This window comes from Gopherus evgoodei, chromosome 4 (assembly GCF_007399415.2).
Source record: "Gopherus evgoodei ecotype Sinaloan lineage chromosome 4, rGopEvg1_v1.p, whole genome shotgun sequence".
Taxonomy (NCBI): Eukaryota; Metazoa; Chordata; order Testudines; family Testudinidae; genus Gopherus; species Gopherus evgoodei.
In genome coordinates this window covers 24,510,186-24,525,356 of record NC_044325.1, presented here as the reverse complement: position 1 = coordinate 24,525,356, position 15,171 = coordinate 24,510,186, and the positions used below count along the sequence as shown (strand labels likewise).

The window sequence follows — 15,171 nt, the reverse complement described above, 5'->3', positions numbered from 1 at the left end:
TGTGGAGATTATAAGTGCACTTTCAGACAGCACCTTTTTCCAGTGCTTTATGTTAACCAACTGCTCAATGTTGTGGCTGGAGGAAACATCTTTGGAAAACTCAAGCTTACCCAAGCATATCACCAGCTGATTGTTGACAAGGATGCTGAAGATGTGCAGATGACTATTACTCATCGAGGAACATTTTGAGTCAAGCGACTTCAGTTTGGCATTTCTATTGCACTGAGAATTTTCCAACATTTCATGGAAACTCTGCTTTCCAGAATTCCAGGTGCTGTACCATATGGAAGTCCTGCTACGAGATAAACAGTGGATGAACTTGCTGTGCAATTTTGAGAAGTCTTGCACGGATTTGAGAAATCAGGCACTCGAATCAAGAAGGAAAAATGTGAAATTGGAGTTACAAGCATCACCTTATTGGATTATCCCATCAGTGCATCTTGTATCTACCTGACAGAAAACAAAGTATGGGCAATCCATGATGCCCTGAGCCAAATTCAAAACAGGAACTTCAAGCATTTTTGGGGTTGCTCAACTTCTACCAGTTTTCTTCCAAAAAAGGCAACAGTCGCTGAACATCATCGTTACATTCTTGACAAGGAAGTTCCATAGAATTGATCTTGTCCGCATGCAGAAGCCTTCAGGAACATCAAGAAGTTATTGATGGCCAACTCTGTTTGCGTCCACTGTGACTAACTGAGGCTGTTGATTGTTATCTGTGATGCATCACCTTATAACATCGGAGCTGTTCTCGGCAATCCCTTGCCAGATGGAACTGAGGCACCTATCGCCTACTATTTCAGAACCTTATGGTCTGCCAAGAGAAAAAATGCACAAACTCGTCAAGAAGTGCTTGCTATCGTTACTGCAGTCACGGAATTCCACAATTACATCTATAGTTGTGTGGTTGAGATTCGTACTAAACACAAGCCACTTCTGGGAATTGTCTCCAGTATCAAGTCAACATCTCCAGTCACATCATTGTGAAAGCAATGGTGGAGGATTGTATTAAGTGCTTCCAGCTACATGCTTGTCTGCAAGCCAGAAAAGTCAATTGTTAACACTAACGCACTGAGACGAATACTGCTACAGATGCTGGATTGTGCCATTCCACCTCCGGCTGAAGTTTTGGAATCCCTTCCTGACCCACTGCTTATGGCTGACTTAATTGGGAGTAGAGAGGATCAGTGGCCAGCTGGGAAACTGCCCGTAGAGTTCAAACCATTTTTAAACTGTCAACATGGGCTTTATGCCATAAAGGTTGGCTCTTAAGGGGATATTGTGTTTTTATTCCAGAAAGAGGTCCCTGAGTCACCTTAAATATCTTACATGCAGCACATCAAGGAATTATGCACAGGAAAACATTAGCCAGAAGTTATGTCTGGTGGCCAGGTATCGATGCTGACCTAGAAATAATTGTAAATGAGACTTGGTCTACACTACAGAGTTAGGTTGACGTAAGGTAACTTACATTGACCTAAATATGTAAGTTCATACACTACAACATTGCTTCCACCGATGTAAGTTGTCCACTACACTCACCTAATAACTTTAACTCTGCGAGAGGAGAAGTGCTTACGTCAGTGTAGTTAGGGTGGTGCAGAGTCTGTGTTGACATTGCATTACTTACATCACCTGTTGGCTGTCAGCCCTGTGTGGAGCCCCCCTGCTCTGTTTGCTGCCAAATGCCCTACAGAGTTAAGTTGGTGGAAGCACTTTTGAGGAGGACACAAACCATGGATAGAAAGGGCATTCTTTGGACATGAACCACTGTGGTAATTACTGTGGTGGCTGTATGTCCACCTAACTTAGGTCAACTTATTTTGTAGTGTAGACAAGGCCTGAGTGTAGCACATATCAACCTACTCGAAATAACCCACCAAAAACCTCAGTTTTTCCCTGAAAAGTGACTAAGAAACCATGGTCAAGAATCTATATTGACTTTGTGGGGTCCTTTTAGAGAAAGAACTTTCTGATCATAGTTGATTCTTCCTTGAAATGGCCCAAAGTGATCTTAATCTCATCACAAAGGTGTAGTACAATGATCGCTGCTCTTTGTCAACTATTCCTAACTTGTGTTACCAGATACTATTGTGTCCGATAAGAGAAATGCTTTTACCTCTGATGAAGTCAAGGACTTTTCCAAAAGCATTCTCATTAAAGCTGTCACCATTGCACCAAGCAAATGGTCAGGCCAAATGAGTGCTGCAGAAGACCAAAGATCATCAAAGGTGACTAGCTGACAAGTCTTGCCAGGTTTCCCATTGCTTCAAATCTCACTCCATTCCTGACTACAGGAGCTAGCCAACCTAATCATGGGATGATGTCTTAAAATATCCCTTGACCATCTTAATACCAACTTGTCTGAGGAATTGCAACACACCAGGATCAGGTTCTGGATTCCTCCTTGTGATTATCTGCCCTGCTTTTCTTCACACCACAAGAAAGTGTATTCAGTAGAAGTTATGGTGCTAGACCAAGGTGGGTTCCTTCAACAATCATCCTCTGGTCCCGTCTCATATAAAGTCCAGACTGCTAATGGACAAGTTTGCTGTCATTACATCGATTACTGAGAAGACGCTCATCTCCAAGCAACATTGCTCCAGAGGAGTCTTTGAGTGTACCTCCTCTAGAGCCAACTATCAATTCTCTCGTTATTGGTACCGCCTCCAGTCTGAAACTCCAAGTGCGTCGAAGTTGCTACTTGAAAGGGACAGTGCTCCTGTCTTGCTGAGGGTTCCCATTGGATCACAATCATGAAAGACACCTGCCTAGTGGAGTGTCATAAAGAGACTGCAGTGCAGGTAAGAGCACCAGGATGGTTGGATGATCATGTTGCTGAAGAGGAGAGGCATGTGATGTACGCTTGGGGAGGCACTGTAGTTTCATGTAGGGGAAATCACTCACCAGCGGCACTTTTATTACCCGAGTTGTTTCCCAGAGAGGAAGGGATTCACTCAGGGTTCAGTTCAGCTTTCTCGTTAGTAGCAGACAGTAAGTCTGTAGTTTTTCTGTTCCTAACAAACAAAATAAGAGTTCGTTGTTGTTGCTGACTGTGAATGGTTACATGAATTGCTCACCACACACCTAAAACACTAAAGTAATGAATTGATGGGCAGGCAATGCTTTGTAGTGTGTGAAGAGGTGAACAAAAAGTAGTTTAAAATTTAGGACAACAGTATTCCAGTGAAACTGCAACTGGATCTGGTTTCTTGCATCTATAACTTCATGCTGAGATGAAACCATACTTTGCTGGCTACCATATGTACCTCATTTTAACTCCTGCTGTAGTCCGTATTAGTCTGACTACTTGTCAGTGTCAGGAATCGGTGTTTTTTCAACAATTTTGCACTTGACAGTATAAGAAATAGCAAAAGGAGAATGGGCTTTGTATTGTTACAGAGACATGGCAATTGTATTTGCAGACGTGTATTCTTCAGTGTAAAAAAAAAATTGTAAATCCGAGAGTCTTTCCAATACAGATAATTTAAAAAGCATTGAAAAGTTTGCAGTAATGTCTCTAGCTAGATCAATTCTTGTTATACTCATAAAATTACCTTACTCTTAGAGAAATTATATTCTTATTAAGGATTCTCTTCTAGAATCAAACATATTATGGTGATCAGTGTAGCTGGCACTACCTGTTGGTGGAGTGCTGTCTATATTTATCTTAATGCTAAATTGTCTTGTTTTATGTTGTCTTGGTTGGGTAGTGGGAACATGGAGCGAGAAAGTGGGAAACTGGGAGAAAGTTAAGTCCTACCTGTGCATGCTGAGGGGTACTCGCAGTGTTCAAATAAATCCTTTGATTTCTGTATACAGGTAGTGCAACTGGTGGCAGTGGCTTCAAGATGGCAAAAGCACCGACTCGGGCTGCCGGGCTAAAATAGCAATGTTGACGTTCAGGCTCTGGCTGGACTCTGAGACTCACCGCCCTGCAATTTTTAGTCCTGCAGCCTGAGCCCTGTGAGCCCAAATCAACTGCCCCAGACTAGACACGGCAATACTGCAGGTCTTTTATTGCAGTGTAGACATACTCTAAAAAGACAAGACAGGCAAAGGGTGGGGGAAAAAAGCAATATGACATACAGCCAATGGGGGTGGCAGAAAGCCACAGCCAGCACATCCCTCGCCCGCGCCGCTTTCTACCGCCCCACTGGCCTGGGATGGCGAACTACGGCCAGTGGGAGCCGCGATCGGCCCAACCTGCCGATGTGGCAGGTAAACAAACTGGCCCAGCCTGCCAGGGTGTTTGCCCTGGCAAGCCGTGTGCCAGAGGTTGCCAACCCCTGGTCAAGACTGACTGACTGGAAAGAACGAGCAGGGAAGTAGTTGGCTGTGCAGTCAGAGGTAAGATAGCGTGAGTTGATTAGAATTTTATTCTGTTTTTAGCTAAATCAAACTTGCCTGTAACCTAACTCTGTTTTTAGATCGTTCTGTTTAACAAGCTCAACTACATTTAAATGTGTTTTTTTTTAAAACAGGTGTCAAACAAAAAAACAAACAGCGCTCCTCCCCCAGCACAGTTATCTAAAATCAAGGTACCTGCTCCACAAACTGTACTGAAGAAGGAAAAACGGCAGAGTTCTTCAAGGTTTAATGTTAGCAATAACAGAGAACTCCAAAAACTGCCAGCTTTAAAAGGTATCTGTTTTTTTCCTTCTATGATCTTTGTTAAAGTTTTGGAGTTCTTAGGGGTAAGTTAATAATAGACACACACTTTAATTTCCAAAAGTTGGCTTTACTTTATATAAATATGTTGTCTTCTATCACAAATTGAAATGAAGATTTCCTGATGTACGCCCTCCCCCTGCCCAAAAAATCAAGGTTGGTATATGTGTAATTATCACTTGAGCACAGCTTGACGAGATGCTACGTTAGGGTGAAATTCACTTATTTCCACGTAAAACCGTTGTAACTGGATTTTGTGTGGAAGACTAAGCAGTGTTGAGAGGCTTAGATTTCACACACCAAAACCCACAGGTAGGCCATGCAGCTGGCATTCCTCCATCACCCCCACTCCTCCTTTTGCAGCAGCTTTAGGGCCACAGAATTCTCAGATTCAGCAGCCCTCCTCATCCTAAATACACTCAACTCCCTCCACACAACCCTATTCAGGACCAGCGCTAAACTAACCTCTGGAATTTAGTGGATGTGGAGCCCCTTTTATGTGTCTAATCTGCCTGCATCCTTCTGGAGGACTAAAGTGGTCTAGGAGGCCTTGTGCTAGCCCTCTGAGTGTAAGTGAATTTCTCCCTTTTTGATTAGAACAAAGTCTTAAGTTTTGTGAAGTTTTGAAACCACATTGACCAGCTTTGGTGAAGGGAGACAATTTCTAACTTTTCTTTGATATCTTATTACTACTTGTTTCTGCTAGTAGTCCATTTTGTACAAACTTCTGTTATAGCGCAAAACCTAAACAGTGACATCAGCAATTTTAAGGCAGAACAACTTCCGAACATGTGGCATATATGATGTCAGATGAACTGATCTGTTGATACAAAAGTGACCGAGGTTGCTTTAAAGTTTTGTGCTAGAGAGCAAGTTCAGAGGCGGGGTATGTATTGCTTTTTGGTATCTGTTAAAGATGGAAGTGAAAGTGTGAGAGTGGTGTATTTTAACAACTGTGTTGTAGGCAGTGTGAAAGTATCTAAGAGAGACTTTTCCCTAAATTCTTCATTTCCCCACTTAAATTTATTAATGGTCTTTGAAAATGAGAAAATTCTGTTAGTTTTTAAGCCAGTGTTAACTCTTTTGCTCGTTATGTGACACTTTTGCAAGAATAGGGAGGGTTAGGCTCTACTGTCCTTTTTCGAAGCAGATGACATTAGTGATAAACAAAGGAAGAAAAATATTTTGCAGCAACTCGTGCGCTGCGTTAGCAGAGCAGTCTCAAAATGGAACATTTATTGGTTTCTTTCAAGAGGTGCTAACTGCTTCCTTAACAGATGCTTTTCATTTATTTTATAAAACCTGTAAATAAAAAATACCTTAGTGCCACAGACTAAATAACATTAACATACACATCTCTATGTGTGTTCAGCTATCCTGACCATTCCACCATAGTTACATGATGACAACTTATTTTTTGCATTACTTTCCGTTCTTTGTGAAGTGGTGAATTTAATACTTAGGTCACAGCCCAGGAGACCAACAACCTTTCTTTACCCAAAGAAGGGCAGTGTTATTGCACGCTTCTTCATACAACCCTGCTAGTGTAATGAATCCTGTTCTGGCATGACCACTTCTATGGACAAGAATTATTTGTGTATTGTGATAGTAACCCATTGTGAAAGGCACTGTACAAACACATAACAAAAAGATGTTACCTGCTCAAAGTTTACAATCAAAGAATAAGACGAGAGAACACATAGGGAGTACAAGGTAGTTAAGGGTCCATGCCCATTCAGACCTTGGCTTCAGTGCTTAAACTGTAAACTGGGCTGTCAATATTGATATGAGAAACAGTCCATTAAAAACTGGCAACAATGTTTTGACCTTGGTAAGTGTCATGGAGGTGGAAAATTCTATCCTATTACCAGTCCCTCAAACAAATTCTTGGATTAACCACTGAGGTGCATTGTTGAAAACCAGAAGACTCTAACACACTCTTGATCTGTTGAGAAATAAGATTCGATTGCAGAATGGTCTTTTAATAATGTTATGACTTCTGGAAAAGTTTTCTGTTATGAAACACAGAACATGCAGAATTTTTTTTTCTAATGAAATACAGTCTTGATTTTACAGTATAAGTATTCAAAGAGAAGGAATACTTTTTACTGTGGTAATGTCACATGGTAAATGTTATATTCTTTAAAATATATACCCGATCCTTTTGAGTTTGAAAATCTATCCGTTTAAGCTCACTAGGTGAATAAAAAATACATAGCAATAAGTTTGCCATTAGAAGAAAACACGGAACCTCTTGGATGATGATTAAATATAAAATACTGTTTCAGCACTGAAGTTCACTCAGTTCTGTGCATTTTTGTTTGAAAGTGTATTCAGTCCTATTTTTATAAAAACATAACTTCAGTAAGATATTATAACTTAAAAAAAACAAACCCCTCTTCCCTTAACATTTTCACAGTATCTTTCATCCCACTGCTCTTGACGATTTGTGTAATATATGTAATATGCACGTAGAATTGTAAGCATGGAAGGGACCTTGAGAGGTCATCTAGTCCAGTTCCCTGCACTTATGGCAGGACTAAATATTATGTAGACCGAGGTTTCTCAAACTTGCTTGCACCGCTACCCCCTTTTGACAACAAATATTATTAAATGACCTCTAGAAGGGAGACTGAAGCCTGAGTCTCACCACCTAGAGTAGGGGCAGAGGGACAAAGCCCAACCTCTGCCTCCATAGGGGGGTGCCAAAGCTTGAGGTCTTCAGTCCTGGGTGATGGAACCGCTGATCTAGACTACCCTGACAGGTATTTTTCTAACGTTCTCTTAAAAATCTCCAGTGATCGAGATTCCACAACCTCCCTAGGCAATTTATTCCAGTTCTTAACCACCCTGAAAGTTAGGAAATTTTTCCTAATGTCCAACTAAACTTCCCTTGCTGCAGTTTAAGCCCATTGCTTCTTGTCCTATCCTCAGAGGTTAAGGAGAAGAATTTTTCTCCCTTCTCCTTGTAACAACCTTTTGTGTACTTGAAAATTTATCATGTCTCCTCTCAGTCTTCTCTACTCCAAACAAACCCAATTTTTTTCAATCTTCCCTCATAGGTCATGTTTTCTAGACCTTTAATAATTTTTATTGCTCTTCTCTGGACTTTCTCCAGTTTGTCCACATTTTTCTTGAAATGTGGCGCTCAGAGCTGAATACTATACTCTAATTGAGGCCTAATCAGCATGGAGTACAGTGGAAGAATTTCATCTCATGTCTTGCTTACATTCCTACTAATACATCCCAGAATGATTGTTAGGGCTTCTCCTCGCCCTTCCTTGGTTCTTGTCACGGAGACAGAAAGCAGAAGGCCGGAATCCAAAGTGTAGGCAATGCGATGTTTGAGGTTACCAAGCAAGCATAATCTCAGTTCTGTACACCAGTAGAGCTTTTCCTGTCCCCTCTCCTCATTCTTAGCAGGCTTAATTATACCTTTAGTGCACACCTCTAGCGGCCCCCGCATACAATTTATGGTCATGGTCCATTTTGGAGGGTCGTGAGTCTGGGGGCTTCGGTAACATCTTTTTTTTTTTTTTTTTTAATCCACTGGAGGGGTAGGGAGTGAGGTTGTGTTTCATCCAGGGTCACCGTTTCTTTGGCTTTTAGTGTTTCTTATACCCTCCATCCCCATGCTCTTCGCCCCTCCCAGCAGGTTGCTTGACCTTGGCTTGAGAGAGGAGTCAGGCAGCCTTCAAGTGTACACTCATCTATATATTAAACTCCCACCATACCCAGCAACCTTTCACTCTTTTCTCATTGTGCTATAAACCCCATGTGGCTGTGGGCAGATGCAACACACAGTGTCTTTGTGTTTTGTTCACACATGTTAGTAAGGTATAAGAGTATCAAAAGTCAGACTGGCAAACAAAACCCCAAATTCTACCTCAGGCTAATAAACAGGCCTAAATACTATATTATCATCACTAACAATGATGTTTGCTTTTTTTGCAACAGTTTTCCACTGCTCATTCATATTTAGCTTGTGATCTGTTAGGATTCCCAGATCCCTTTCTGCAATACACCTTCCTAGGCAGCAATTTTCCATTTTGCATGTGTGAAACTGATTGTTCCTTCCTAAAAGTGTATTTTGCATTTGTCTTTACTAAATTTCATTAGACCATTTCTCCAGTTTGTCCAGATCATTTTGAATTTTAATCCTATCCTTCAAAGCACTTGCAACCTCCTCCCAACTTAGTATCTTCCGCAAACTTTATAAATGTACTCTCTATGTCATTATCTAAATCAGTGATTCTCAACCAGGGGTCTGGGCCCCCTGGAGGACTGCAAGCAGGTTTTAGGGGGCTGCCAGGCAGGGCCAGCATTACAGTTCCTGGGTCCCAGAGTAGAAAGCCGAAGCCTCACCGCATGGGGCTGAAGCCCAGGGCCCTAAGCTCTGACACCCGGGGCTGAAGCCGTAGCCTGAGCAATGTAGCTTTGTGGGGGCCCCGGTGGCATGGATCCCTAGGCAATTGCCCTGTTTGCTACCCCCTAATGCTGGCCCTGACTTTTATACATAGAAAGCCAGTTATGTGACACAGGTGGGCTGTGAAGTTTTTATAGTATGTTGAGGGGCCTCAGAAAGAAAAAGGTTGAGAACCCCTGCTCTAAATCATTATTGAAGATATTGAACAGAACCAGACCCAGAACTGATCGCTAGGGGACTCCACTCGTTATGCTCTTCCAGCACGACTGTAAACCACTGATATCTACTCTCCGGAAACAGTTTTCCAACCAGTTATGCATCCACCTTATAGTAGCTCCATCTAGGTTGCATGTCCCTAGTTTGTTCATGAGAAGGTCATGTGAGACAGTATCAAAAGTATAAAGTCAAGATTTACCACATCTACCACTTCCCCCCCAACCACAAGGTTTGTTACCCTGTCAATGAAAGCTATTAGGTTGGTTTGACATGATTTGTTCTTGACAAATCCATGCTGACTGTTATTTATCCCCTTATTATCTTCTAGGTTTTTCTAATTGATTACTTAATTATTTATTCCATTATCTTTCCAGGTACTGAAGTTAAGCTAATTGCTCTGTAATTCCCTAGATTGTCCTTATTTCCCTTTTTATAGATTGGCACTATATTTGCTCTTTTCCAGTCTTCTCGAATCTCTCCTGTTTTCCATGACTTTTTAAGGATAATTGCTAATGGCTCAGATATCTCCTCAGTTAGCGCCTTGAGTATTCATCAGGCCCTGGTGACTTGAAGATATCTAACTTGTCTAAGTAATTTTTAACTTATTTCTCTATTTTAGCCTCTGATCCTACCTGATTTTCACTGGCATTCACTGTATAACACAGACCATAGAACTTCCCCAAAATAATTCCTAGCACAGATCTTTTAGAAAATTTCTGTCTTCTATAAATTACATTTGACAAATTGCTCCAGTGGTTAATTACCCTCGCTGTTAAAAATTTACACTGTATTTCCAGGCTGAGTTTGTCTAGCATCAACTTCCAGCCATTGGATCTTGTTATACCTTTCCTTGCTAGATTGGAAAGCCTGTTATCAAATTATCCTCATATAGGTACTTGTAGACTGTAATCAAGTCAACCCCAAATCTCATCTCTATTAAACTAAATAGATTGAGGTCCTTCAATCTGTCACTGTAGGGGCATGTTTTCTAAGCCTTTAATCATTCTGATGGCTCTTTTCTGGACCCTGTTCTTATCAGCGTTCTTCTTGAATTGAATTGTGGACACCAGAACTGGACACAGTATACCAGCCATGGTCAAACCAGTGCCAAATCCAAGAGTAAAATAACCCTTCTGATTCTACTCAAGATTCCCCTGCTTATGCATCTGAGGCTCCCATTAGCCCTTTGGAAACAGTGTCACACTGGGAATTGATTATTCACCACAAGCCTTGAATCTTTTTCAAAGTCACTGCTTCTCAGGTTAGAGTCCCCCATTGTGTTAAGTATGGTCTACCTCAGTGGTTCTCAAACTTTTTTTCGCGGACCACTTGAAAATTGGTGAGGGTCTTGGCGGACCACTTAATGATCTTTCTGAATGATGTTTGTACTGTTAGCTAACTATTGTAAAGCATTTTGATTAAAAGTGCTATATTAAAAAAGTAGTAATAAACTTTTTTTTATTACACATAAAAGCACACAACTCATATTTTAATATCAGCAGTCTTAGGTTTCTAATCCGATGGATGTGCCCTCTCTCCCTCGCTGCAGCAGCCCCCGAGCTGGTGTTGGGAAGGGGGGGGTCCTTCCTTTTTCCCCCAGCACAGCAGCCCCTGAGCTGGAGCAGGGAAGAGGGGGGGTCTCTCCCTTTCTTCCCCACTGCAATAGCCCCATGCTGGGGCTGGGAAGGGAGGGCTGTCTGTCCCCGGCAACCAGAGCCCTGGAGCTGGGGAAAGTCAGCTCTTTCTCTGGCTGCTGCAGCCCTGCATGTCCCAAATTCCCCCCACTTCCTCTTCTCTCTCCACTGCCCCGTCACACCTACCCCCTATTCCCTCCAAGGCCACCACCTCATCGTACATGTGCACCTTCTTTAAGGTCCAAGCGTGGCTCCACTAATTAGGTGGATAGCCCTTAATTCTCTTGTGTGCGACCACCCAGGTGTGCACCTTAGAGAGAACTATCCTCAGACCACCTGAATGGAGCTTGCGGCTCAGTAGTGGTCCATGGATCACAGTTTGAGAACCTCTGTCTCAGAGGGAACTGTCTGCGGACCACTGAGTGTGGCTCGTAGACCACTTGTGGTCCACGGACCACAGTTTGAGAACCTCTGGTCTACCTTCTTTGTTCATAGATGTATACTTTTACATTTAGCCATATTAAAATGGGTATTGTTTGTTTGTGCCCAGCTTACCAAGTGATCCAGATTGCTCTGTATTACTGGCCTGTCCTCTTCATTATTTACCATCCTGCAATTTTTACATCCTCTGCATATTATCAGTGATGATTTTGTGTTTTCTTCTAGGTAACTGATAAAAATGCTAAATAACATAGATCCAAGAAAAGATCCCTTCGGGACCCCACTAGAAATATACCTACTTGATAATGATTCCCTGTTCAAAATTATATTTTGAGACCTATCAGTTAGCCAGCTTTTAATCCATGTAATGTGTGCCATATTAATTTTATATTATTCAATTTTTAATCAAAATATCATGCAGTAGCAAGTCAAACGCCTTTTGATTTTTTTATCTTTTTAAAAAAAATTTTAACCTTACTTGAGTTTTCCTAGTGTTTTTGTGTTGTCAGATAAACACGACTATTTATGAACAACTTGTTTGAGTGAACTAAAATAACATCATCTAATATTTTCTGTCATATTGGACCTCTGCGGTGAAAGGATAAATTTGAGTTCGTGGCATGGGTCCTGCCTCAACTGGAAGGAGAGCTCTGGCCCAGAGGTTGGGGATAGATGGGAAGAGGCCTGTGTAAGAACTGGGGAGCCATTACTTTTTTTCTTGGGCTTGAAGAATCACTGTTAGCCTCTGGGACGGGGAGCATTCCACCTCTTCTTGGCGAGAATCTGAGAGATGGTTGATCTGCCATTGGGGCCCCTTGTTGCCTCATGTGGTATGCAGGCAGCCCCTAAACTTCCCTTTCCCCCACTATTTTTGTGGGCCAGCCTCCTTCTATTCTCATTCACATCCTCTTCTCATTATGCTGGGGCAGGCCTTTCTGGTAGAAATCACATGCCTATTTGTTGTGTTGTTTTATAATATTGAGATTAAGAAATGCTGAACCTTTATTTTAACCAGGAAACCCTTCCCCCTGCCCCCCTTAGTTCTAGTTCAGTTGGTAGGAAAAATATTGGCTCAGGTTTGGTTTCAGTTGAAGTAAAGATACCAGTTTGAACTGAATCTCTGGTTCCAGTTTGGTTCCGATTTGACTCCCTGCCTGTCCATTTGTTGGATCAGAGAGAAGGCCTGAGCTGTTTGAAAACCAGGCTGTTTATCCAAAAGCCCTTTCTTTGTCTGTTGGTCTCTGGAGAATCCAGTTTGAACTAGTATATGCATTTCTTACTCCTGGGGGAATTCTGTGCCCCAGAAAATTAAAATTCTGTGCAAAAATATTAAAAAATCTGCACTCAATGTTTTAAAATTCTGCATTTTTTTCTCAAAATAATGCGATATAATCCAGCTAGTATCAATTATTTTGGAAATTTATTTAAACTACAATACAATGGATGGAGAATGGGAGTGAGGAGCTTTGGAGGAAATCACCAAACCTCTTCAGTCTTATAATAATATAGCTAGTATTGACCCTTTACTTCTAATTATTAGTCAATAAATATGTGCAGCCATATGCTAAGTGTTTCATAGACTCATAGACTTTAAGGTCAGAAGGGACCATTATGATCATAGGCAACTGAAGAACAATTGAGGCCTGGGGACTCGCTCAGTTTATACTGGCTACTGACCATCTCCAAAAAGGTCAGTAGAAAACACTTTCTGGAGCACATTTTGATAGGAATTTTTTTCAGTCCAAAAACTTAGCCCAGTTCTAATCACTAAAGCACTGTAAGCATTTATAAGACCATACAGTCCTTTATGATAAGGCTCCTTTACACCACTCTGGCAATGTAAAGGGGCCTTAAAATTTTATACCTGTTTTATACTCCTGGGGGAATTAACTAAGAACAGTGGGAACAATTCACTAAGCAGGCTTGGAAATGTCCAGAGGTCAACCTTTTAGCCATGGCAGCCAACAGAAAATGCAGGAAATTTTATTCCAGAGGGCAGCTTGGTGCTCAATCTCTGAGAGATGTTTTGCTTGTCACATGGACAAAGAGTCGTTTTTTTTAAATCCATATCCTGCAATTCCGTTGCTCTTAGAGGTCCTTGTCAAGATCAAACAGGACCAAACAGAAGTCGTTTTGATTGCAACAACTTGGCCAAGACAGGTTTGATTTCCTTACCTTATCAAACTCACCTCTTGTCCTTTGCCAGCAGCTCCTGGTCAAGCCTTGACCGTTGTCTCAGAATATGTGTCAGACACTTCCCCCCAACCTGAATATCCTGCAACTACAAGCTTGGTTCCTCAATGGTTCTTAAGTCTAGAGATTGTGTGTTCATCAGAAGTACAAAATATACTGTTAAGTAGTGGACAAGAATCTGCAAGACATATTTACCTTCAGAAATGGAGAGGATATAACCTTTGGTGTAACTGGTGTCATCTTTCTCATATCCTGTTTGTTTCCTCAGCCTTGGATTACCTGTTGGAATTGAGAAATTCAGGCCTTTCTAAGAGTTCCATCAAGGTTCATTTAGCGGCAGTAACAGCTTTCCATGTACCAGTAAAGGTTTCTCAGTATTTGCTCATTCGACCACAGTTAGATTCCTGAAAGACTTCTGAATCTTTCCCCACTAATTTAGAGCCTTTACACTGCTTTGGGATCTCAACCTGGTTCTTTACCATCTCATGAAATGACCCTTTGAACCATTAGCTACATGCTTGCTGCTACATCTGTCTGTGAAGATGGCCGCCTTGTTGACCATCACTTCTGCTCAAAGGATTGAAGAGATAGTGGCTCTCCCTTTACTTTGTTTTCCAAGGAGAAGGTATATTTAAGACCTCATCCAAAGTGCCTACCTAAGGCGGTGGTCCCCAAACTGGGGGGCATGTCCCTCCTCCCCCCAGGGGATGTGGATGAATGTTCAGGGTTGTACACAGTGGGGCTTGGGACAGCCCCCATTGGGGGTGGGAAGGGAGCACCCTGCTCTGGCCCTATGCTCGCTCCTCCCCCAGCCTCATTTAGCCTCCTCCAGCCTCATTTGCATCTGTTGCAAAAAAAGCAAACGTGATTCTGGGATGCATTAACAGGTGTGTTGTAAACAAGACACGAAAAGTCATTCTTCCGCTTTACTCTGCGCTGGTTAGGCCTCAACTGGAGTATTGTGTCCAGTTCTGGGCACCGCATTTCAAGAAAGATGTGGAGAAATTGGAGAGGGTCCAGAGAAGAGCAACAAGAATGATTAAAGGTCTTGAGAACATGACCTATGAAGGAAAGCTGAAGGAATTGGGTTTGTTTAGTTTGGAAAAGAGAAGACTGAGAGGGGACATGATAGCAGTTTTCAGGTATCTAAAAGGGTGTCATCAGGAGGAGGGAGAAAACTTGTTCACCTTAGCCTCCAATGATAGAACAAGAAGCAATGGGCTTAAACTGCAGCAAGGGAGATTTAGGTTGGACATTAGGAAAAAGTTCCTAACTATCAGGGTAGTTAAACACTGGAATAGATTGCCTAGGGAAGTTGTGGAATCTCCATCTCTGGAGATATTTAAGAGTAGGTTAGATAAATATCTATTAGGGATGGTCTAGACAGTATTTGGTCCTGCCATGAGGGCAGGGGACTGGACTCTATGACCTCTCGAGGTCCCTTCCAGTCCTAGAGTCTATGAGTCTATGAGCCCCCTGTCCTGCTCTGCCTCCATGCCTGGACCAGCCCCCATGGGAACAGAGAGGGAGTGCCATGATTCCTGCTATGCTCTTCCCCCAGCCCCATTCAGACCCCCAGGCCCAGCTCTG

At 42.1% G+C, this 15,171-nt stretch overlaps 1 protein-coding gene across 2 annotated transcripts in view; it reads left to right on the top strand.

Annotated features, from left to right (window-relative positions):
* Positions 1-15,171, top strand: part of PPP2R5C (protein phosphatase 2 regulatory subunit B'gamma) — a 188,303-nt gene that overhangs the window by 19,831 nt on the left and 153,301 nt on the right. For both annotated transcript variants that reach the window (XM_030558740.1, XM_030558739.1), the window contains exon 3: positions 4,485-4,644. In XM_030558740.1, coding sequence (XP_030414600.1) covers positions 4,485-4,644 — 160 coding nt within the window. The remainder of the gene's footprint in view (positions 1-4,484; positions 4,645-15,171) is intronic.